The sequence below is a fragment of the Dendropsophus ebraccatus genome, chromosome 8 (assembly GCF_027789765.1).
Source record: "Dendropsophus ebraccatus isolate aDenEbr1 chromosome 8, aDenEbr1.pat, whole genome shotgun sequence".
In the NCBI taxonomy this organism is placed as follows: Eukaryota; Metazoa; Chordata; class Amphibia; order Anura; family Hylidae; genus Dendropsophus; species Dendropsophus ebraccatus.
This window is the reverse complement of record NC_091461.1, coordinates 44,307,814-44,330,694: the sequence shown is the minus strand read 5'-3', so window position 1 is coordinate 44,330,694 and position 22,881 is coordinate 44,307,814. Positions and strand designations below refer to the sequence as shown.

The 22,881-nt window shown below is 40.9% G+C and overlaps 1 protein-coding gene across 1 annotated transcript in view; it reads left to right on the top strand.

The window, feature by feature from the left end:
* Positions 1-1,511: 1,511 nt before the first annotated feature.
* ARID5B (AT-rich interaction domain 5B) overlaps positions 1,512-22,881 on the top strand; it is a 274,509-nt gene continuing 253,139 nt past the window's right edge. The window contains exons 1-2 of the mRNA XM_069980286.1: positions 1,512-1,726; positions 1,968-2,222. Of these exons, the coding sequence (XP_069836387.1) occupies positions 1,706-1,726; positions 1,968-2,222 (276 nt within the window). The 5' untranslated portion in view covers positions 1,512-1,705. The remainder of the gene's footprint in view (positions 1,727-1,967; positions 2,223-22,881) is intronic.

Genomic DNA, 22,881 nt, shown 5'->3' with positions numbered 1-22,881 from the left:
TTGTAAATCTACCTAGTTATGCATACATGGCTGTATCATTGTATAAACCCCCAGATGGGCTGTTCCGGCATTTTAGAAAATTGAACGACTTGTTGAAGAGTATGTTTTTTTATAGGTGTGTCACTGTACCTGTAACATAATAAGTGTATGGTATATACTGTACAGTCAGTGGGCATATTTTACAGTATATAGTATAATGTGTATATTATGTATCAATATGCTGTATCCATCTCCTCCAACAATTATAAATATCAGAAATTATATATCCCCCAACAATTGTAAATATCCCTAATTATGCATACCAATCTGTATCACAGCATAAACCCCTAGATATGCCGTTCAGGAGTTTTAGAAGGTTGAATGATTTTTTTCTCTTTTTGGGGGGGGGGGGGGGGGGGGGGGGGAGAGCTGGTTAACAAGTCATTCAACTTTCTAAAACTCCTGAACAGCACATCTGGGGGTTTATACAGTGGTACAGACTGGTATGCGTAACTGGGTAGATTTAAAGTGGTTGTCATATAGGTGATATGCATATTAATATCATTTTCCATATACATAGCCACTTATAGGTGTCTGTTTTGTACATTATAAATACAATGGGTACAGCATAACCTAATACATAATACATATGTATGAACACATAATATACACATTATACTATATGCAGGTGAATATGTCCACTGTACAGTATATAACATACATTACAGGTACACATACATATATATATATATATATATATATATATATATATATAATCTCCATCCATCCATTTGGCAGTGCCTGAATCAGTGATATCTCGCAGCCATACATAACACACCAGTCCCTATCACCCCAGCATGCAGCTCATCCTCCACTAACACGTATCGATTAATCGTGGGCATCGTCCCTCGCCCTCCTCCCTCCCTCCAGCATCCCGGTTGTGTGCACACCGTGTGATCTCCGCCGAGTGTATTTTCCTGCCCTGAGAGCTGACAACAACTGCATTAATATTTATATGTTTATATAATAAAAGCCTTCTTCTTCTTCTTCTCCTCCTCCTCCTCTTCTCCCTCCTCCTCCCCTGTACACACCAGCAGCTGATCGTCCATCTATCACATTATAAACCCCAATAAAGTGGCCCTCCCGGAGCCCCCGATGTGCCGGTGGTGTCGGTGAGCGCTCCCTCCGCCGTGCCCGTCCGTTACACGAGCGCTCTATGAGCGAGCAGAGCGCCCCTGAATCTCTGCAGGAAACCTTCTTTATATTATACATATACACGCAGGTCCTGGCAGCTCGATAACAAGCCACAACGCCTTTCTCGCCTCTTAAAAAATAACCCCTTCACTGAGCCAAACCTAAGACCCCCCAATACCCTCCTCACATCGCCTTATCCCTAATAACGTAGATATTTGATTTTTCCATCGCTTTTAACTATATTTTTTCCCTCAGCTTCCTCCTTCCCATTGCCATGCGCGCTCTTTTTCTATTTTCACCGTGGCCATTTCGGGCTCCCGAGCTCTTAATTTTAACACGGCGATAAAATCGGGGTTCCCTAGAAATATTAGGGCTCCTCGGCGCTTATTTTTAACCCTTGCTTGCCGAGGAGTGTCTGTTTTATATTGACGAGCCGCGGCGCTGTTGCTTTGCCCTGCCAGGACCTGATAGAATCCATTGAAGCCAACAAGTTTGGAGAGAATGTTGAGTTCAATCAATTCAGAACGTCGAGATGGAGCCCAACTCAGTGAAGGTATGATCATCTGCTCTGTACCAGGGGCTGCAGGGGCACAGGCTGGCACCCCCTCACCCCCACAGCCACACAACACAACTTTTACTCAAACTTTCACCCATTGGAAGCTAAAAAGGCGCAGAATATTGGGATTTGTTGTGTTGTTGTCACATTCCTGTACTGATACATTGTATCCTTTCTGGGGGATCTGTTGCCTTTTACATGACATTGTTGTGTTTTTTTCCCTGTATTCCTCCTGCAGTGGGTCGGCTCACCCTGTGGTCTCCATGGACCTTATATCTTCTACAAGGCTTTTCAGTTCCACCTTGAAGACAGACCAAGAATCTTGTCCCTTGGCGACTTTTTCTTAGTCAGATGTAAGCCAGAGGATCCGATTTGCATAGCGGAGCTCCAGCTGTTATGGGAAGAGAGAACTAGCAAGCAACTTTTATCAAGCTCCAAACTTTATTTCCTTCCAGAAGATACTCCCTTGGGTAGGAATAGCGACCATGGAGAGGTGATTAACCCTTTGTGCTTACCGATCCCTATTGATGATGATGTATTGGGCGAGATCAGCACTGGAGGCTGCAGTCTACCTACTGTATGTTTTGCTACAGAGTTCTTCTGCTAGGATGGGGGGGCTTCCAGCTGTTGTGGTGGGATCACCATTGCAGATGCAGTGAAGATCATGAAGATCAAGCCTCCCCCCCTGCCTCCCACCCTGGGGGGTGATGTGATCTTGTATTTCTATAGATTTCTATAGATCCTGATTTATTTCTGCTTCCCATGATTGACAGTTCTATGAATAACCCAGCATTTTCTTCTTCTTCTTCTGCATATTGCAATGCTGCCCTGCTCTCACTCCTATGGCTGTGTGTATGTGTATGTGTGTTTTATTGCTGATTGCATCCATTACAGTCCCACTGGCTTATTATTGCAGTGCATGATATTGTTCCCAGCTCACTACTGGGGTTTGATATGTTTTAAGAGGGAGGAAATTATGAAATGGAGGCTGAGTGAGATCAAAAGCTCTTTGGCTGGCAAAGATGTGTTGAATAAAGTGATAAATGACAGCTACCTGAATAAATACATTCGGAATAACTTGCAGATCTGCTTGGGCAGATAGAGAGAGAGAGAAGGAAGAGAGGAGAGTAGAATCAGGCATGTAAACCAGCACAAACACGTTAAGCATTAACTGCTTAATCCTTAACAAGGAATCTGATGGCTGGAGACTATTTATTAAGATGACGCTTCCACTGGAAGGTATTTGCAGTTGTCATCGTGAATTAACCCCTGACGTGCTGCTGACCCTACAATACACAATGCAGTGTTTTATAATAATCAGCAAATGGACCCCCCCCCCTCCCCTACACTCCCCCTCCCCTTCTCCTCTTCTTCTTCTTCCTCTTCTACCCTGGCAGAAAATAATGTTTGATCTACAGTTGACATTTTTCAGATAATAGCCTAAATCATCAAAGCATGATCGCTTTACAATGTCTTTTTTTTTTTTTTACTCCCAGATCTGTAATTTCAAGTAGCGCTGCAATTATGCTGCTTTATTGTACTCCAATGGCTGCACTAGGTTACTGCTGAACTCTTTACAGTGTACATGCACAGCTCTGTGTTTAAGAGAATGGATTGCATGTTAAATCCTATAAACAGCATTGTTCCGGGGCACTCAGCTTTTTTTTTTTTTTTTTTTTTTTTTTTTTAAATCTCTCCTCTAAAAGACGAAATAGAAGTCATCCTATTTTTACAGATTGCTGCTTGCTTAAGTCGAACCTATCACCTAATGGACTTAATAGCAGTTTTGTCTTGCCTTTATTTAAAGCTTGGGTTACATTGCAGTTTAATATTACATGTTTGAAATGGCTTCAGTATTTTTAGTTGTGCTTGGCTGCCCCCCTATGCTCAGATTTAATGGCTTTGTTTTTCATTTACTCAAGTTTTTTTTTTTTATGTGTGTCCTATATCTTTTCTCATGGTTGAAAAAAAAAACCTGAAAAAAAAACAACACATTAGCAGGTTGACCTCACTTCTGCGAAGATCTGAACATGTCCTCTCCCCCTGTCTAACTTTCCTGTGCAGCTGTCTATACCGCCCCCCTCTTCAGCTACTCCCCCCCCCCCATAGGCAGGACTTATTATTTGCTTTTCAAATTTATTACTTCAACATGGTTTGCGATCTGGAAAAAAAAAAGGGGGGGGGGGGGGGTAAGGATTAAATATCAAGAAAGCAGTATGAATATCATCCATGTTCTCTTGCCACTTAAAGGAAATGACTCAGCCATTTTATTAGTGCCTGAACAGCATCAATAACAAGCTGCAAAACAGTTGTAGACAATGCAGTCCTGAGATCTCCTTTTAATAGTGGAACAATTGGCAGATTTAATGGCGTGCCATAAATAGATTATGATAGTGCTCTGTGACTTCAGGGCGGTGACATAGCTTTATTTATTCTCTTAATTACATTTTAATATTTTTTTTTCTTTCACCATTTTATTACGTGAAGCTTATTGTATTTATTTTTCAGCAGTTAATTTCCTTCTGTCACAGTAACTGGTTTGACAGCATTAAATAGTTTTTTTTTTTTTTCTGGAGGAGGAGGAGGAGGGGGCATTGACACTGGGAGGAATTATGCAAAGGTCTGGCTCTGTTCTACAAGATAATATTGATAAATAATTGAAACAGGTAGAAAGTTTCCTAATGCAGTTGTGCTTTACACCCTGGTGATGTCATTTCCCCTCTGGCCTGAGTTAGTCATTCATTAGCAGGATCGCAGAAGCAACAGAATCCAGTGTTACTTCATTGGCAGGCAGCCTACAGAAACCAGCACTGAGAGCCAGAGCCTAAAGAGGGCAACATAACACTCCCATGTTCACATACACTTTGTTTCCACTTGTCCCATTAACTTGTTTATATACATTCCCATGAATTTATTATTGATTGGAAATCTTTTTTTTTTTTTCTGTGTGTAAATATTGACTTATTTGGGTGAATCCACTTCCCCCTTCTGTCTATAATAAGCATTAATCCCAGGACTTATAGTGGAGGTCATGTTTGCTTTGATAATGGAGTATTGTTTTTCTTCTTGGCATTTATTTGTCTGTTATATTGTTGGGAAGTACACAGTCATTACAATACAATTTATTACCTTTTATAACTATTTCCTGGATACATTATAATAAAATATCTTTATATTACTGGTAGATATGACATATACCTGATACATGGAAAAAAAAAGTGTTTGTGTCACAACCGTAACATGGTGTTTTCAAAAGGAGTAGTTACTAAACTCATGTTCAGGATCTCTGTTAGCTGTCAGTGAATGGAATTTTTTTTTTGTTAGTTGGGTCTATTGGGCTCCACTTGTGTCTGTCCTATAGCAGTCTGGCCAGTTCCATTTGCTGCCACTGAATGGAATCTCTAACGGAGACCCCATACTTGGTGCAATATATAATGTAGGCCCCATACCTGGTGCAATATGTAATGTAGGCCCCAAACCTGGTGCAATATGTAACGGAGACCCCAAACCTGGTGCAATATGTAACGGAGACCCCAAACCTGGTGCAATATGTAACGGAGGCCCCAAATCTGGTGCAATATGTAATGGAGGCCCCTCACCTGGTGAAATATGTAACTGAGGCCCCATACCTGGTGGAATCTGTAACGGAGGCCCCAAACTTGGTGCAATATGTAAAGGAGGCCCAAACCTGGTGCAATAAGTAACTGAGGCCCCAAACTTGGTGCAATATGTAACGGAGGCCCCAAACCTGGTGCAATAAGTAACTGAGGCCCCAAACCTGGTGCAATAAGTAACTGAGGCCCCAAACCTGGTGCAATATGTAAGGGAGGCCCCAAACCTGGTGCAATATGTAACGGAGGCCCCAAACCTGGTGCAATAAGTAACTGAGGCCCCAAACCTGGTGCAATATGTAAGGGAGGCCCCATACCTGGTGCAATATGTAACGGAGGCCCCAAACCTGGTCACCAACACAGTTGTGAACCTACCGTAAGGTGGGCCATGGACATTAGATTGGCTTTCAGCCAACAATCCCATCCCTACCGTACACAAGTATGGGTATGCTCTAAATGGGAAGAGGGGAATAAGCAAAAGCCAGACACTTTATATCTGACTTTAGAAGAAGGATCAGGCATGTTGACATCCAGATTTCGAATCCTGTTGCCTCCAATATTTACTTTTAGGGGAGAGTTTGGAGACCGCTATACACTATAGATGGTTGGGTTGTCTGGTCCTACTAAAATTTTTGAGTTTGACTAAAAATAATCTAATGCTGTCAGAGTAATTCTTAGCTGCTATATGTCCTGCAGGAAGTGGTGTATTCTTTCCAGTCTGGAGAGCAGGAGAGGTCTTCTATGGGAATTTGCTACTGTTCTGGACAGTTCCTGACATGGACAGAGGTGGCAGCAGAGATCACTGTGTAAGACTGGAAAGAATACACCACTTCCTGCAGGACATACAGCAGCTGATAAATACTGGAAGACTTGAGATTTTTTAATAGAAGTAAGTTACAGATATTTGGCACTTTCTGACACCATTTGAAAGAAAATTTATTTTCGCTGGACTAACCCTTTATTAGTTTGTTACGGTTTACCATTCTAGGTAAAATGTATCAACATCACAGGACATGGTCTAGCCTGGATGCAACAATAGCATACCTTCTTTTGGTAGAAGTGATCGGTAGTATTCACATCTGTGTTTTTCAGTTGATGCTACACCCTAGTCAGCAGATATGGTAATATTGTTTTCTCACTTTTGAAGCTGTAGGTGTAAGCGTTCACACTCAAGCTCGGAGCCTTTGACATCGATTCAGGCACTTTTGACATTAGTCATTAGACCTCAATGATAACAGGTCAGGCAGAGCCTAAGGGCCCTATTCCACTGGACGATTATCGTTCGTATAATCGTTAACGATTAGCGATCTCAAACGACTGCTATTGCGAAAGACCTGAAAACATTCACTCATTTCGATGGAACGATAATCGTTAATTATGATCGTATTTTTGATCGTTTTTTTTTCGCTATTTCTTCGTAATTGCGTTCGTATCTACTGCGAACGACTGAACGACGTCTTATTCAATGCGAACGATTTGCAAACAACCAACAATAAAAATAGGTCCAGGTCTTATAAAGCGATCAACGATTTCTCGTTCGGTCGTTAATCATTAACTGCATTTCAACCGAACGATTATCGTTTAGATTCGAACGTTCTAACGATAATCTGAACGATAATCGTCCGGTGGAATAGGGCCCTTAGGTCAACCTGAGTAGGATTATCGCCATTCATTGAAAGCAAGCAGAGTTCTCAGCTGGACGGAACCTGCACATAACGTTTAGTGTTCATTTTACATTGGTTTTACTATATTTACATAAGACTAAAAGACAATGAGACATTCAACTAGAGATCCCAGTCCACATGAGGCTGTAACCAATAATTATAACCTATATATCAGGATAATCCAACAGTGTTTCCATAAGTCACTGTTGATATGTGGTATACATTGTTTAATTATAAGTGTAATAAAATATTAATAAGTAACCTGGCATATGTTACAGCCGCCTGCCAATTTCTGTTTCTACTAAGTCACATTGTAAGTGTTTATACTTGGCGCCATATCAGTTTGATTTTCCTTTGGCAGTATATGTTTCCCTGGGAACAATAATTGTCTCATAAGCCATCAGCCTGAGTGATCTATGAGCTCACTCCCATTAGAGGCTTGTCCAGCATACTGTTGAGCTGTCAAATGGTCTCTTATGTGCGTACGACGCTCGTAGTAGTGTGACTGCAGCTTTATAGGTAACATAAAGGGTGATGTTATGTGACTTATGGAAGAAGCAATGAGATATTTGGGGAAACTTGGTGTCAGTTTGTCCCTATAGGCCTGCTTGTCCAGGAGTTTGTCAAATGGATTGGTTTGTATGGATACATAAATGACTACTGCACAAGAGTTCAGGTGTTTTTTTTTTCTATGTATCTACAACTATCTGAAGATGTTCTTACGTTGTGACGGGTTGTATGCCATTGTGTTGGGCCTGAAAAGTTATCTGTTTATCTTAAACTTTGGCAAACTTTTTTCAGATTTTTATTTATTTTTTTGCTACAAATAACAAGTAATTTTAGAGGAATGTTGTCCTTTTGATTGTGGTTGTAATTAATTTTTTTTATTTTTATTTTGCTGGTTTTCCCTTCTATTTTTATTTGACTTTAAAGGAAATGTGTCAGTGGAAAATGCTTTTATTTTAATCTTTTTTTATTTTATTATTTTTGTAGTTTTCCATTTTATCATCCATACTATAAAATAACCCTTAAAGTGACTCTATCCACCAACCCCCCCCCCCTCCCCCACCAAACCCACCCCTACCATCTGTTTAATGAGAGTAAATCCTTACCGGACGTGTCTTTTAAAATGCGCCTGATGCCTTGGTTAGAGCAAAAAAATACCTTTTAATCTGCAGCTCTGTGTCATACTGGTGTGGCCTACAGTGTCTATGCCCCAGGTCTGCAACACCTCTCCTTCCTTCCTCCCAACCTCCTCATCATTAGGAACGCCCCCAGGCAGGATTTCTCCTATTCATCACTTGTATAAACTGCACCTAGGCTGTAGCGATACAGGTGCAGTTTAGACAAGCAATGAATAGAAATCCTGCCAGGGGATATTCCTAATGATGATGAGGGTGGAGAAGAAGTAAGCAGAGGTGTTGCATACCTGAGGTACAGACACTCTAGGCCACACCAGTATGACACAGCGCTGCAGATTAAAAGATAATTTTTTTGCTCTAACTAAGGGTGGGTTGAGGCTACGGAATTCTCACGGATAAATTCCGCAGAATTCCTTCACCTGTACGCGCTCTTGGCCATGCCCCTTTTCGCCGGCTCCATAGACACCATTCTATGGGCCGTCTGATTCCGCATTCCGCCGAAAGAATTGACGTGACCATTCTTTCGACGGAATGCGGAATCAGCCGGCCCATAGAATGGTGTCTATGGTGCCGGCGGAAAGGCGCGCCGCCGTGAGCACGTACAGGCAATGGAATTCCGCAGAATTTATCCGCGAGAATTCCGTAGTCTGAATCCAGCCTAAGACAACAGGCGCAAGTTTTTATTCTGGTCACTAGGCCTAATATTGAACTGACTTTTTCTGTAATGTTAACTTTTCAGCAGTGTGCTCCTTATCATCACAGATGGGATTACAATGAAAGGTGACACCAGTATATAGATTAACAGGGTGATGTTAGACCTCACCTTTCTTTTACAGTAATGTTTGCACAGGGCATAAAGCATGTCTAGAAAATTCTCCCATAGAGTGAATAAGGTACCCTCCAGTCTATTCTTCTCATGACTATGGGGCTTGGTGAAAAGCGCATATCTTTAAATGCTATAAAAACAGTATCTAGTTCTAATCAGTAATAGAGATGTCCGCAACTCCAGCATTTCTCAAGTCGGATCGTTCGCTTCTGAATACCAATGGCTGAAGAAGTTGGATACAGCTCTAGGCCTAGGGTGTTCATTAGGGATGAGCGAACTGGCCGAGGTTCGGGTTCATATGAACCTGAACTCTCGGCTTCTGATTCCCACTGTCTGCCCGCTCCGTGGAGAGGGTGGATACAACCTTGAGGACCGCCTGGAAAACTGGGATACAGCCATAGCCATAGGCTGTATCCCAGTTTTCTAGGCGGTCCTCAGGCCGTATCCACCCTCTTCACGGAGCGGGCAGACAGGGGGAATCAGAAGCGGAGAGTTCAGGTTCATACGAACCCGAACCTCGGCCGGTTCGCTCATCCCTAGTGTTCATGTATCCCAGGACTCCCTAGGGCTGCTTCCAACTTCTTCAACCACCAGTATTGGAGCGTCAAACCATCTGACTCAAGCCTTAAAAAAAAAAAAAAAAGTAGTAGTTGGTAAAACATTCCCTTTAAATCTGACATATTTTAGTTTAAAAAAATCACAGTTTGCCTCCTCTGTGTTTATGTACATCACTCCACTTCTTTCTTTTCTCGTAACCACATGAACTTGCTAAATGTTATGTCAACCCTTGATTTGGGTGTCTTACTATATGCCCTGCTAATTTAATGCTATTAGACCCCCATGCATAATAATAATAATAATAATTAATAATAATGGCCCATTTTGCTGGAACTGCTCAACTATTAGCGGAAAATGTCAAATGTAAGGATTGGGCATTTTAGATTTTAACTGCTTGATCCTTCTTGTTCTTGAATAAATAAATCGCTGCCAGAGGCGTCTAGAAGCAACTTAACCCCCTATGAATGTTTGCCCAAGAGTTACGGTATCATATGTGTATGGCTACCCTCAAAACACCACCATTCTACAGGCATGCCTCATCCAACACCCAGTAGGACCAGTGTTCACTTACTGATATGGCTATAAACAATGACAAATGGCAAAATAATTGTAATTTATTTGTTTATTTATTTTCAACTTCTGACATACATGAAAAAAACAGGAAGTGTTTGGCGTGTTGAATGTTTGAAGCATTTTTATAACTTGGAGAGTTTTCTTCTTCTATATTGCAGGGTAAAAAATAATGTGTCTGACACTGACAATACTAAGTTTTTTTCCTCCCAGAATAGTTTATCAGTTTGGAGGATAGAGTGTCAGACTACATTGCTGATGTTGTTTTTGTTTGTGTTATTTTGTATTGTTACCTTAATGCAGTGGGGTTTGTACAGTGCGGCTGAAAGTGAAAGAGGAACTGTCAATATTGTCTACAAAGGGAAGCTGTAATCTTTAATACAGACTCATATTGCCATTGTGCAGCTACTTTTACAATTAATGCCCAAAAGTATAACAGAAAAAAACTTACACAGAGCTTAGCGCTTTCAGTCAGACATAGAATTATTGCCCTGACATGTTCTATTGTTGGGAAAAAGGAAATTCAAGTCCGCCAGCTAGCAATAATAAGACTAACATGTTGTATCCCCTCTCTCACTGACAGCACAATTTGGGCCATGAATAGTCAGCAGAGGGTTACTTTTTACGGGATTCTGCTTAAAAAAATATACGCAACTGCCAATATGTCTCTGAAGCATGAATTGTAAATACAAATATACTACCATAGCATAGAGGTATGTCAGAAGATATGATGGTCTGGACTCTGAGACCCCACAGTTTGCAATGGCTTATTGACTCTTATTACCTCCCTGTAGCTTACTATGGGAAATGTATACAGACCAAACTTCACACTAAGCTTTCCAAGGTTACCTAAGGAAAGTCAATGGGATTGGATTTACAGGGGGTGGAACAAATAATTAAAGAAAAAAAAATCATAGATTGTTGGTCTACACCTGATATCAAATAAACATTCACCCTATTGACAGCCTTATTTCATGTGGAGGTGAAAGTAATTTAAAGGGAACCAATTTGGTTCTCTGCAGCACTGTATAAAGCTGTGCAGCTCGCAGCACACACCAGCCATGGCTGCAGCAGGAGCTTTATACCTGAGAAATTAAAGTTTAATCCCTCGGCGCGCGGCAGGTAGTCATCTGGGCGACTCCCCACCCGTGTCTAGTCATCACTCTGCCCGTCAGCGCCCTCAGCGGGAATGGGTGACAGACAGAGAGGCCCATTACTGGCACCCGCCGAGCGTGCTGACAGGGAGAAAGCAGTGACTACTCACAGATGGCTACCTGAGGCGCGCCAGGGGATTAAACTTTATTTTCTCAGGTATAAAGCTGCTGCTGTAGCCATGGCCAGTGTGTGCCGCGAGCTGCACAGGAGCTTTATACAGTGCTGCAGACAACCAAATCAGCCCAATTGTGCTAGTTGGTTCCCTTTAAACTCTACAGTTTCTTCAATTTTTTAAAAATATTATTAATATTGCATAACTATTCAAGCGCTGTTAACTGGTCAGCCACATAGTCTGAGGCCTCCTTCACGTGATCCTATTTCCAGGTCTGCATATTGTCCGTAGTTACAGACACAATAGCACCTGTCACGTTTCTGTTTTCCACACAAAAAAAGGGCCCACACTTATATGGTTCTTTTTTGCAACTGCTCAGAGATACCCATAGAAAACGATGAGTCAGTGAAGAATACGGATAACATGCAGATTACCATCCTTATGTCATCCGCTTGTATTTGCGTATTGGGTGTAGAGATGAGTCCGATCATCCTGCATTTGAATTCCCTTGGCTGAAGTAGTTAGATGTAGCCCTAGGAAGTCTGGGGGAATATGCATACAGCATAGGCTGTATCCATGTTTCCCCGGACTTCCTAGGGCTGCATCAGATGCGGTATTTAAATGGCGAACAATCAGACTCAAGCATGAGTTGCGTCCATCTCTAGGTGCATGTTAACCTTTATCCAGGCTCCTCGTGGTGGCCATCTAGCACTTTTTCTTGCTTCTTGATCCTCAAAAATGCAGATTGTGTATGGGGTCCGCATACACAATACAGTCATGTGAATGAGGCCTGAGTTGCATTACCTTTGGAATTTGCTGCAGGCCATTCCTTTGTAGCTTAGGATTGCTACAGAAAAAGAAACCTTACAAATTGTATTGCTCTTGCAGTCTGCAGCATGTTTTCATTCATCCCACCATCTTCTTTCACAAGCGTAGTTTCTTATATTAGTAATATATTATTTGCATATGAATGACCAGGACTTGTTTTGTACAGATTGTCCCTTTTACTGTATTGTATATTTCCTAGATCTGAACCCAAATTTATATTGAAAAACAAGAATGTGGTTCTTGTCAGTCACATAGCTGTGTTGCTTTTTTTTTTAAATATGACAAATGACTTCTTGGACAGTTCTATGACTCAGAGGACAGTGAACACTTACCGCTATGTGTATTACAGGAGGAACAGATACTTCCAGTCTTTAGATGATTAAATCACTCTTAAAGTGTTTTGTCATGGGTGGAACTTACATGTATAAGCTCCTGTTTGTTCTATTGTATTGTAAGTTGTAGAAAATGTAAAGTATGTACAGCAATGTATTATTACCAACACCTACTATGTATGATAAGACGTAAGAGATTGTGGATTTAATTTTCTCACAGAAGGGACATTACCCAGAAACCTGTTATCTCTGTGTACAGTTTACTGAAATATCGGCTTTTGGGACTTTGCTGTGAACGTCTCACATTTTTGTTTTGAGGTTTTTACTTACAACATGGCAGGTTGATGAATATATACAGTATACCGTCAGGTTTCAGATTTAGTCATCAAGATTATTTGTGTATTTCATTTTGACAGTTCATTCTTCATTTGTTCTTTTACAACTTCTGTATGAGTTTCAGGTTTCTTTTATTGTCATTTACTCACCGTTTTAGTTTGGCTCCTGAGCTCTAATGTTAGGGACTATATTTTATGGGCAGGTGTTCCATAGCAGTATAGCACGTTGCAAACATTGCATTTTATAGGCCTGTTAAATTGCAATATGATATATACGCTCACTTATGTTAAACTGTATCTGTTCTTTTGGGTAACTTTTCAGAATAAACTGTTTTGTGTGTATACATGGGGAGTTGGACCATTTTTTATTTTTAAATTTTTAGTTGTCCCTGAGGGAGTAGGTGAAGTCTAGAGTTTATGATAAATATATTGAAGAGTAGATCCTGCTATTTTCTGTCACTTTACATACCATTAGAGGCAGCAGCAGCATGGAGAACATTAAAGAGCAGTACTGAGCAGTCTAAGCTGAGGAACAAACCTTGGCCTAAGATCTAATACTGACAGTAGCCTTGTATAGTCTATTTATAGTTGCTGATTGCCTCTGTCTATCTCCAATCGATCCCACTCTCATTTCCTTTCCCCTTCACCTTTATAAAGTTGTTTAAACAGAATGTAACTTAATTCCCCAGCCCATTGTATATATACCAGGTAGAATTAAACTGTTTTTCAGAGTTGATGACAGATTAGGAAGGGTGGGGAAAGCAGAAAAAAAAGAAGCTTGATAAGAGGAGACAGAAGCACTTTCTCTGATAAGATATATTATAGAGATGAGTGCAACTCGAGCATGCTCCGATTATTCGAGATTAGAATACTGAAAAAGTTGTAAGCAGCCCTAGGGTGTCCTGGATAGAGATGGTCGAACAGGGCCGAAGTTCAGGTTCGTACAAACCCGAACCATCGCCATTTGTTTCCGCTGCCTTCCCGTCCCATGGGGAAGGTGGAGACAGCCCGAGTACCGCCTGGAAACAGTGATACAGCCTATTACCTAGTTCCCTGTTCAATCATCTCTAGTCCTGGAAAACATATTCAAACGCTGAGGTTCATTTTGGAAACTGTTTTGCAGCATGCAGAAATCAAAATGAGTATTTTTCAGTTTTATTAAAAATTTTATTTAAATAATGAAATATTTTATATGGAAACATTATTAATTTTATGGTTGACTTGGCAAGGATTAAAAAATTTGAGTTTGCACGCAACTGTATTCCACCTAATATTATTGAAAATGGCTTCTTGAATGACTGTATTGTGATGCTGAGAGTTTTATTGATTTTTAGCCCATTTGGGCTGTTTTTTGCCCGTGAAACAATAGATGCAGCACTGTCTCTTACAACCCAGTGCTGTGGTTTGCATAGGTTTTTAGCTATTATTTTGTACATGTAAGGTACCTTTTGTAAATGAATGCTGCTAACAAATTGTCCGCCATTAAGGGAAAGGCCCCAGGTTTCAAAAGCAACAGCTATAGAGTCAGAGTGACTGGTAAAGTGTAATGCTTACTAAACAAGTGATGTCTGAGGATGTGTAATACTTAGTTACTTCTTGGAATCTGAGCACTTGAATGATAAGGTACACCATAGAGGGGAAAGTCCTCGCCAGCACCACTGCCATTTACAGTAACTAAAATAGCCGGTGACACTTAACTAGTCTTTCAGAATAAATGTTGTAATCTGAACCCGTGTTATGCAGAATGGAAACTAAAAATGTTCTAATTGTGTCTTTTAAATAAGCATAAGAGTGAATTAATGAGAACATATTTTGCCTTCAGTTGCTTAGTTACAAAGTAGTATTTCTCAGCTCATGTGAGATAAATTGGCTCTTTTATGCGGCAAGTCCCCTAAACATAATGACTATATTGCTCTGGAGAGCGAAAATATGTAGATTTTACCTTTTTCAATAATTCTCACTGTGGAAACGGTACATCATCATTCTGTCACACCGATCTCCACTTATTGAAAAATCTATGCATTGTACTCTCCCAGTAGCTGTAACCTGGTCTCTGGGTGACATAAGTAGAACAATGCCTTACATATTGTATGTTTATACAGCACATTGAATTTCAAAGACAATTCATTATTACCTGCACAAAACATGATGTTAGTTTTTTTTTCTCCTATTGTGCATAGGAATTCTTAAAGGACACTTGTCGTCAATATGAAGGAGGTTGCAGTTAGTTTGACTAGAACATCCATGTTATTAACCACTAGTGAACTGAATAGCTAAGAGGATGAGATTCTTTAACTATACCATAGGTGTTTCTATTACCATCTTATTATAAGCACTCCTATGTTCAACCTGGGAACCTAACATATGCACTATTTGCATATAGCAGTTCAGTCTTCACAGCAACTGGTAATAGCGCCTTATGTCCTGTTAAAGAAATGAATATGTATAATATGAGTATATTAGTATAGAAAACAAAGTGTGTGCTCATTGGCATTCAGAAGACAGGAAGGTGTACATTTTCACCTAGAGCCGGGGATATCTAAGCTATACATCTAACATAGGGCCCTTGCACCCTACGGAAATTGTGTGGATAAGTTGCTGCAGATTCCCTGCATGCTCCTGCTTGATTCCCCACCTGTCCCATAGGCTCCATTCTATACTCGGGTGGATTCTGCCATCTGCCTCAAGAATTGCCATGTTCGGCGAAATTTAAAGCTGGACAATGGGGGGGGGGCGAGCTACGGAATCCACAGCAAGTTATCCACGTGATTTCCGTGTGCAAGGGCCCTTACAGAGATCATACCACCAACATATTCTGCAGGGCTGTACAGAGATTGTTCTCATTCACATTACTTACCTGTTGGTGTTCTGAGCAAATAGTTTTTTCGGATTCAGCTGATATCAGATGGCCATAATAAAGCCCTTTCTTAGGCTCTGTATTACGCTATAGGAATTGGAATACATTTTTCTTAAGAATCAAACTTAGGGGGTACCTGTTATAAAAAAGAAACTTTTAACATGTCACAATGACATTTCAAAAGTAATTGGGTCAATGCCAGGTGGTCAGCTATCCCAAAAGCTCACACAATAATACTTCAACACGGAAAGAGTCCAATGGTATCCACTGAATAGAGAAATCTTCACGCTTTATTGCAAATCCGAGAAAACAACAGCACCGTTTTGACTGTATAGGTCTTTTTCGACCTCAATTGTCAATAAATTTCTGTTGTTTTTCTCGGATATTCAATAAAGATTTCTCTACCCATTGGATGCTCTTGGACTCTTTCCACTTTGACATGTCAAAACTTTTGATCACTGGGGTCTCCCTGCTGAGACCCCTACCGAGCAGTCAAACATCTTCACACACAGACTTACCCTGTAGATATCTTGCCTCCTTGAAAGTGTTATTGGTGGAGCAGAACAGAAAAGCCATTACCTTTGTTTTCACCCTGGTGCTCCACATTCGCCATAGTCTCTTTTTCAGTCATTATATGCGGCAAAGCCAACACACATGATGGCCAGTGGACAGGTGATACTGCAGCATCATACAACCATTGGCTAGCTCATGGGGGCATGTTTTTATGGTGTTTGCAAGTGAGTACCGTCCCATTCCTGTCTTGTACTTGAGAAACGAGACCGAGACAGAAGTGAATTGCTGAGAAGCGAGGAAAAGTTATATATTTTCTGCTTCCCAAATTAACCCTTTTAGGGGCCTTATACACCTTAATGAAAAATAAACCCAATCTTGCATGGTTCCTCAGGACTAGTTATAGCTGTCAACCAAACAAAACAAGCCTTCAGCCACCAGCTATTGATGATGCATGGACTTCATTTAAAGTGAATATACCATCAGGCCCAGGCTGAAGCACTGGAGGCAGGCTGACCCACCCCCAGTGGGAGAATCCCCGCCCCTCTATGATACGGCTCCATTGATTCTAATGGAGATGTGTCATAGACCGGCGGGGATTTCCTCCCACTGGGGATGGGTCAGCCCACTTCCAGTGCTTCAGCCCAGGCCTGATGGTTTTCTCACTTTGTGTGCATTTAAAATATTGCCTTATTATGGTGGTCAAAAACTGGCCTTGCCTTTTTTAGCATAGGACGGTATTGGAAAGGCTCAGCCACGGGCTGTGAGCTCAGTGTAGCTTTTGCTGTTATATGCATAATAAAAAGCACTATGTTTGACTATAGTATTAGTATAGTGCGTAAAAATTTAAGAAACAGATTTAGTGCATAGACTAAAACACGTTATAAAATGAATAGAACATTCTATAGACAACTCCTCCACTATTCCTTTGCCCTAGATTCAATAACTCTCCCCTGGTGAATCTAGCACACAGTTACTCTCAGGATGAAAGTTATTGCAGAGTCTCATGGACTTCTGTTGCGTAAGTAAAGACTCTTGGAGAAAAAAAAGACTCCCTGGAGCTGATTTTCCTTTTATAACAATTTTCCCCAGAGTTGTTAAAAAAAAAAAAAAACTTCTGCCGCTCAAAATAAAAGTAGATTTGCATACAAGCGCCGGCACTCGGTTCAGAGCCAGAGCAAGTACCCGTGTCAGTGTCTTGTGAGAGCGCAGGAATCTCAAGCACTTTTAGTTCTCATTTCCCATGTGACATACGTTGTATTTTGTAACATCCATATCACTGTATCCACATTCAAATTAACTGAACAGTTTGTACTTAGAGGAATCTTCTTTTAGCAGCAGCTTCTATGATTTAAACGAAAACGTTGTCATAAGGTCAGGGAAGCGGTGACTGTGTATGGCACCGTTCCAGTGACCTTAATATTTGGCAGCCGGCCATGTTTCTCCTCCGAGGTGCCACAATAGTAGATAACAGGAACATTTGTTTTCATTTCCAAAATATTTGAGCTTTTCAAATGTCACATTTTTTTTTCTTTCCTTCATCTTTTTATGAAATAATTTGCTTAACTTTAGGCAGAGAACTTGTGCTGCTCGGAGTCTCAGGCCCTCGCGTTGAATGGTTTTAATTTTGGGTGGAAATGGAACATGCATTGCAAACAAAAGAGGGAAAGCTTACTCATTGTTCTTTGTCTCTCATGTGTATAATATTCCTGCCCTTATGTTCCTGTGTGAATGCCAGTCTAGAGTGTAGGAATACGGCTACTAATAAATATCTTTATGAACAGAGCATGTATACATAATTTAAACAGCTATAAATATGTATTCTGGCTTAGGAAGAAAGTAATTACTGTATGGAGTTGTATTGTGCCTACACCCTGAATTGGTATATTCTAGTAAATTGCTTCTCTGTTTGACACTAGCAATATTGGCTGCCGAGATCTACACTATTTCTGATGGGAAAACCTTCTGGCTGAAACATTCTTCATGGTTTGATCTTATGACTGTTACATTGATAACGTGGAAAATGCTGTGTGATCCTCAGCCTGGAAGGATGAAATCAAACACAAGGATCTTAATGGTTGAAAAGCCGATATTCATAGACCCAAATCCATTTAGACAATGTTAATGGTTGAACTGCAGACGTCAACGTGATTGAAGAGAATCCCAAAATTGCGCTTCTGACATCTCTGTAAAGGGCTGTCTTGCTTTATACTGGAACAGTGTTTTGTGTAGTGTAAATTTACTGATGATTGAATAGACTGTCACACAAAATTCTCTGTAGACGACTGTAACTGATATAAGAAAAACTCATCTTTTTCCAGTTATATTTTGCTGGGGCTTATAAAATATTTATAGTTTTTTGCACTCTGACCTTCTTGAGAAAGTATCTCCATCTAGAATAACAAAAGTTCCCATTAAAATGTGTATTTGAAGCGGCCTCTTCTGTCAGATCATTGAACGCTTTATTCTATTGGCTCAGTAAAATAATCTCAAAGGGGCGCTGTATTGTAACTACCATAATGGTACTATAGCTACCGCTACTTGGGCCATTCTATAACTTTGTGATACTACGGAATGGTGTAAGGCTTCATGGACATAGCTGTTTTTTGGCTCCTATAGTGATGCGATAGGTCTAAGTATACTTCCATATATGATGTCAGTGGACATAATTGTTGGATGCTTCATCAAAGGACATCCGGATGATGCATTACTCATAGGGGAGAATAGCTTTATACATATAGCAGTGTTCTGCAGGACAGAGCCATAGTGGACGCCTTGTGCCACCATTAAAGGAGAAATCCAGCCATTTTTAAAATGCAGTAGGGGCAGGGGGGAATTTGATCAGAAGTACGAACCTACCTCTCCCTGCACCCACAGTGAATGGCGGGACTGGCCTTGGGACCCCTGCCAGAAGGCATTTTACCCCGAGTTGTGCTGACATCACGACTCAAGGGAAAATGCCTGTCCCGGATGATGGACTGGTCACTCAGCCAATCAGTGACTGGATCAGCGTCCTGCCCCAGTCACTGACTAGCTGAGCGGCAGGTCTCTCAGCCGGGTCGGAGCCTGGCAGGGATCCTGACGCCAGTCCCGCCGCTCAATGCTGGCACGGGGAGAAATAAGTTCCTACTCCTGACCAAATTCCCCCCTGCCCCTGCCAGATTTTAAAGATGGCTGGACTTCTCCTTTAAAGGACAACACTGGTGAAAAGCTTTTTCCCAGTAATTGCAACACATTACAAAGTTATATAACTTTGTCAGATGACTCAGGTTGCTCAGCTCTGATTGGCTGAGCAAGATATAAGCCATCTTAAAGTTCTACAGAGTCAGTTAGACATCACAGGAGACAAAGTGCATCATGGGAAAGGCCAAACCAGGAAGTGAAGAAGAAATGAAGACACCAACTAGAGCTTCAGTTCAGTGTTTTTATTTTATCAGCGCCGGAGTTGTCCTTTAAGGCTGAAGCCATATGCAGGAGTTATACTGTATGTATATAAGAGGCTCTTTTTAGGCTTATGTTCACACACTGGAAAATCAAGAAAAATATGGCCATATTTTCTATATAATAATGTGCGCCATTGAAGTCAATGTGAAATTGTCCAGCAGTGCACACAATAGAATATCAGCCACAATTGATTACGACCATCCAAATAATGATGTGAATACCCATGTGAATAATACAGGGTTTACCTTAGAAACAGTTCTTGTTTGTACAAATACTTGTACGTATATGGGAGTATACTGTATGTATTTTATAAGAGTACAAGATTAGTTGTCATGCTTCCATATATATACCTCAATGAAGTCTCCTTATCTCTTGACACGTCTGTTCTGAATTCACACATATAATGTGGACATACTGTTGAGTAGAACAAAGGTTAAAGTACATGACCTTAATTATTTACTGTAAGAGGAGCCTTGTAAATGATTAACTATAAGTGATTATGTGATATTTTTTTTTCTACGGCCGCATATAAATGCGAGTAAAATATTTACCACCCTATACTACATGTCAGTAATAGAGTGTAATGTGACCTGGGTAACTGTAGTACTTGTGGGTGTAAGTGAGAGTTCTACAAAGATGAAAGATGAAGGTTGTGTTTTCTTTTCTGTTTCGGTAACAATTTACACCAGATTATTCTGTCTTCTATTACAGGCCAGAATTTAACATTATTGTGTAACACATATAATGGAAAAACAGGTGGACAGCTCTGTCCTGACCTTACAAATATCTCGTATAACCAGAGGAAGCTGAGTAGTGGAAATAGTGTGTTCTGAGAATACCCCGGTCCCCGAGCTATTCTGCTTATTAATCATAATGTGGAACTAGCCTTTGTACTCTGTTTTCCAAGTGAATAATAATAGATAAAACAAAAAACCACACTATTTGCTGGGTATTGAATATTCCATAGTATTAGATGGCCAAGTGAATAAAACTTGCTTATATAGAATAGGGTAGAGAACAATAACAATGGCGAAGGTCAAAATGATACTTGAAAATAAAATCTTGCCATTATTTATGGGTTTCGAAACTGGTTGGCAAACATTGCCGTAGATATAAAGTGACGCTTTAAAAAAAAAAAAAATGGTTGCCACTACTCATGGGGGGTTTAGTGCATTACCTTTATGGCGTGGTGCTTTCCATGAAAAGCCGAAGTTCCAGCCGCAGAGTGGAATTAGGTCACCGGACTTTGTAACACTTTAAACTCATAGAAAGAAATTAAAGCCCAGGTAATCCCGAGGTGTTGTCAGAGACTGCCATTTTGACGCAATGATACAAATCATAAACTTGATTCACAGGGTTCCAGGATGGAATATGGCATAAGGATGCCCCCCCCCCCCCCCCATTTTAAAGATAGGTGAGGGTCTTTATTAGCTTAAATATATCAGCCATAGGTATTCATGATGAAAATAACCTTTTAAAGTAGACTGTCAATACTCCTCAAGACAGATCTGACCAATATGACTGCAGTGTAAAACATAGTCGAGGGCAGGGGCGTAGCTAGGATTTATGGGGCCCCATAGCAAAAAACTGTACGGGGCCCCATGAATCCTGTACACTCCCCTACCCCCCCCCCTCGCCAAACACAGACAATGACGCACATATACACACACAGAGGCACCATTAACATATATACAGAAACGTCACTGACATACACACACATATATACGCTGTAATGTGATTACACTAGTGCTGATGTATACGCCATGAGTAGACTGTACACAGGGAAATCGTCTCAGTGTAATAAGAAATACTGAACCAGAAATAAAAGAAAATGCAGTAGATATTAGTGGTGGGTTCTTTTATTAGAGCCCAGCATTAATAGAAGCTGCTGCAGAACATCTTTGGGAGCAAACCTGTCAATCACTTGAGACTCTGCTGACATACACAAACACACATATACACCAGTGCTACAGACATTGCTGACATACACAAACACACATATACACCAGTGCTACAGACATTGCTGACATACACACACATATAGCCACAGATACATACACATACTGACATATTAGTATATACACAGATACATATATACACACACTGACATATACATATACCCACAGATACATATATACACTCACTGACACACATACACAGCACTTACAGCTCCCAGGCTTCCCCTCCTCCTCCTGTAGTCCAGGCTGATCTTCACATAGAAGTATTCAGGACCTTTGGGTCATGTGACCCAAAGGTCCTTCACTCCTCTCCTGTGCTCCTCTGTTCAGTCCGCTCACCCGGCACTACAGTGAGGGGGCTGAACAGTGCAGTGGGGGTCCCTCTTCCTCTCTGGACCCCTGGGGGTACAGTGGTCGGTACCTAGCATGAAGGCAGGGCAGGCTTCCTCGAGCCTCCTTCATGCAGGGGCCCCATAGCAGTCGCCTTCCCTGCCTTCATGGTAGCTACGCCACTAGTCGAGGGATAAAGCAACAGACTGAGCCGCTGAAGGGGGTGGGTTCAAACTGCATGGAAGCACTTTCGCAAGTTGCTTTTGATGTGTCCTCACATATATAAAAAGTTACTGATTGCATCAGGTCTCACTCATGAGTGATTCCAAGATACAGCTAGAGGAAGTGCATGGCAGCATACCTCTTTTCAATTAAATTTGACTCTTTTACTTCATTATAACCTATGGAGCAAACAAGTCAGATGTACTGCTAGACAGTTGGATCTCTTGATTGCAACGGGTCTTGAGTGCGACCCGGTGCGATCACTAACTTTTGATATGTCTGATGGAATATCAGAAGTTTTTGCAAATGATAGTAATGTTTTAAGTCTGGGTACAGGGTACGAGGAGCTCTTCATCCATCACGCAACTTTAGAGGGACACCTTACTGGTCTCAACATTCCGTTTGGGAACACTTACAGAGAGAGGGAGAGTAAGAGAGAACCGGCAGTATGTTCTTCTAGATGTTTTGAACATAATAACTATAATATGATAGAGATGATGAAACTGCCTGACAGCTTAATATAACATGTCATTTGACTCTTGTAATAACTGTTTGTAGCCTATACTCTGTAGGCAGTCCTTGTTAGCACTGAAGCCGTACTCGTAAGAACATATAACTGACTGTGTGCCGCTAGTATTGGACAATTAATTTCCATTCATCTATGTTGATGGACAATGAGCGATATAGGGGTTGTGAGC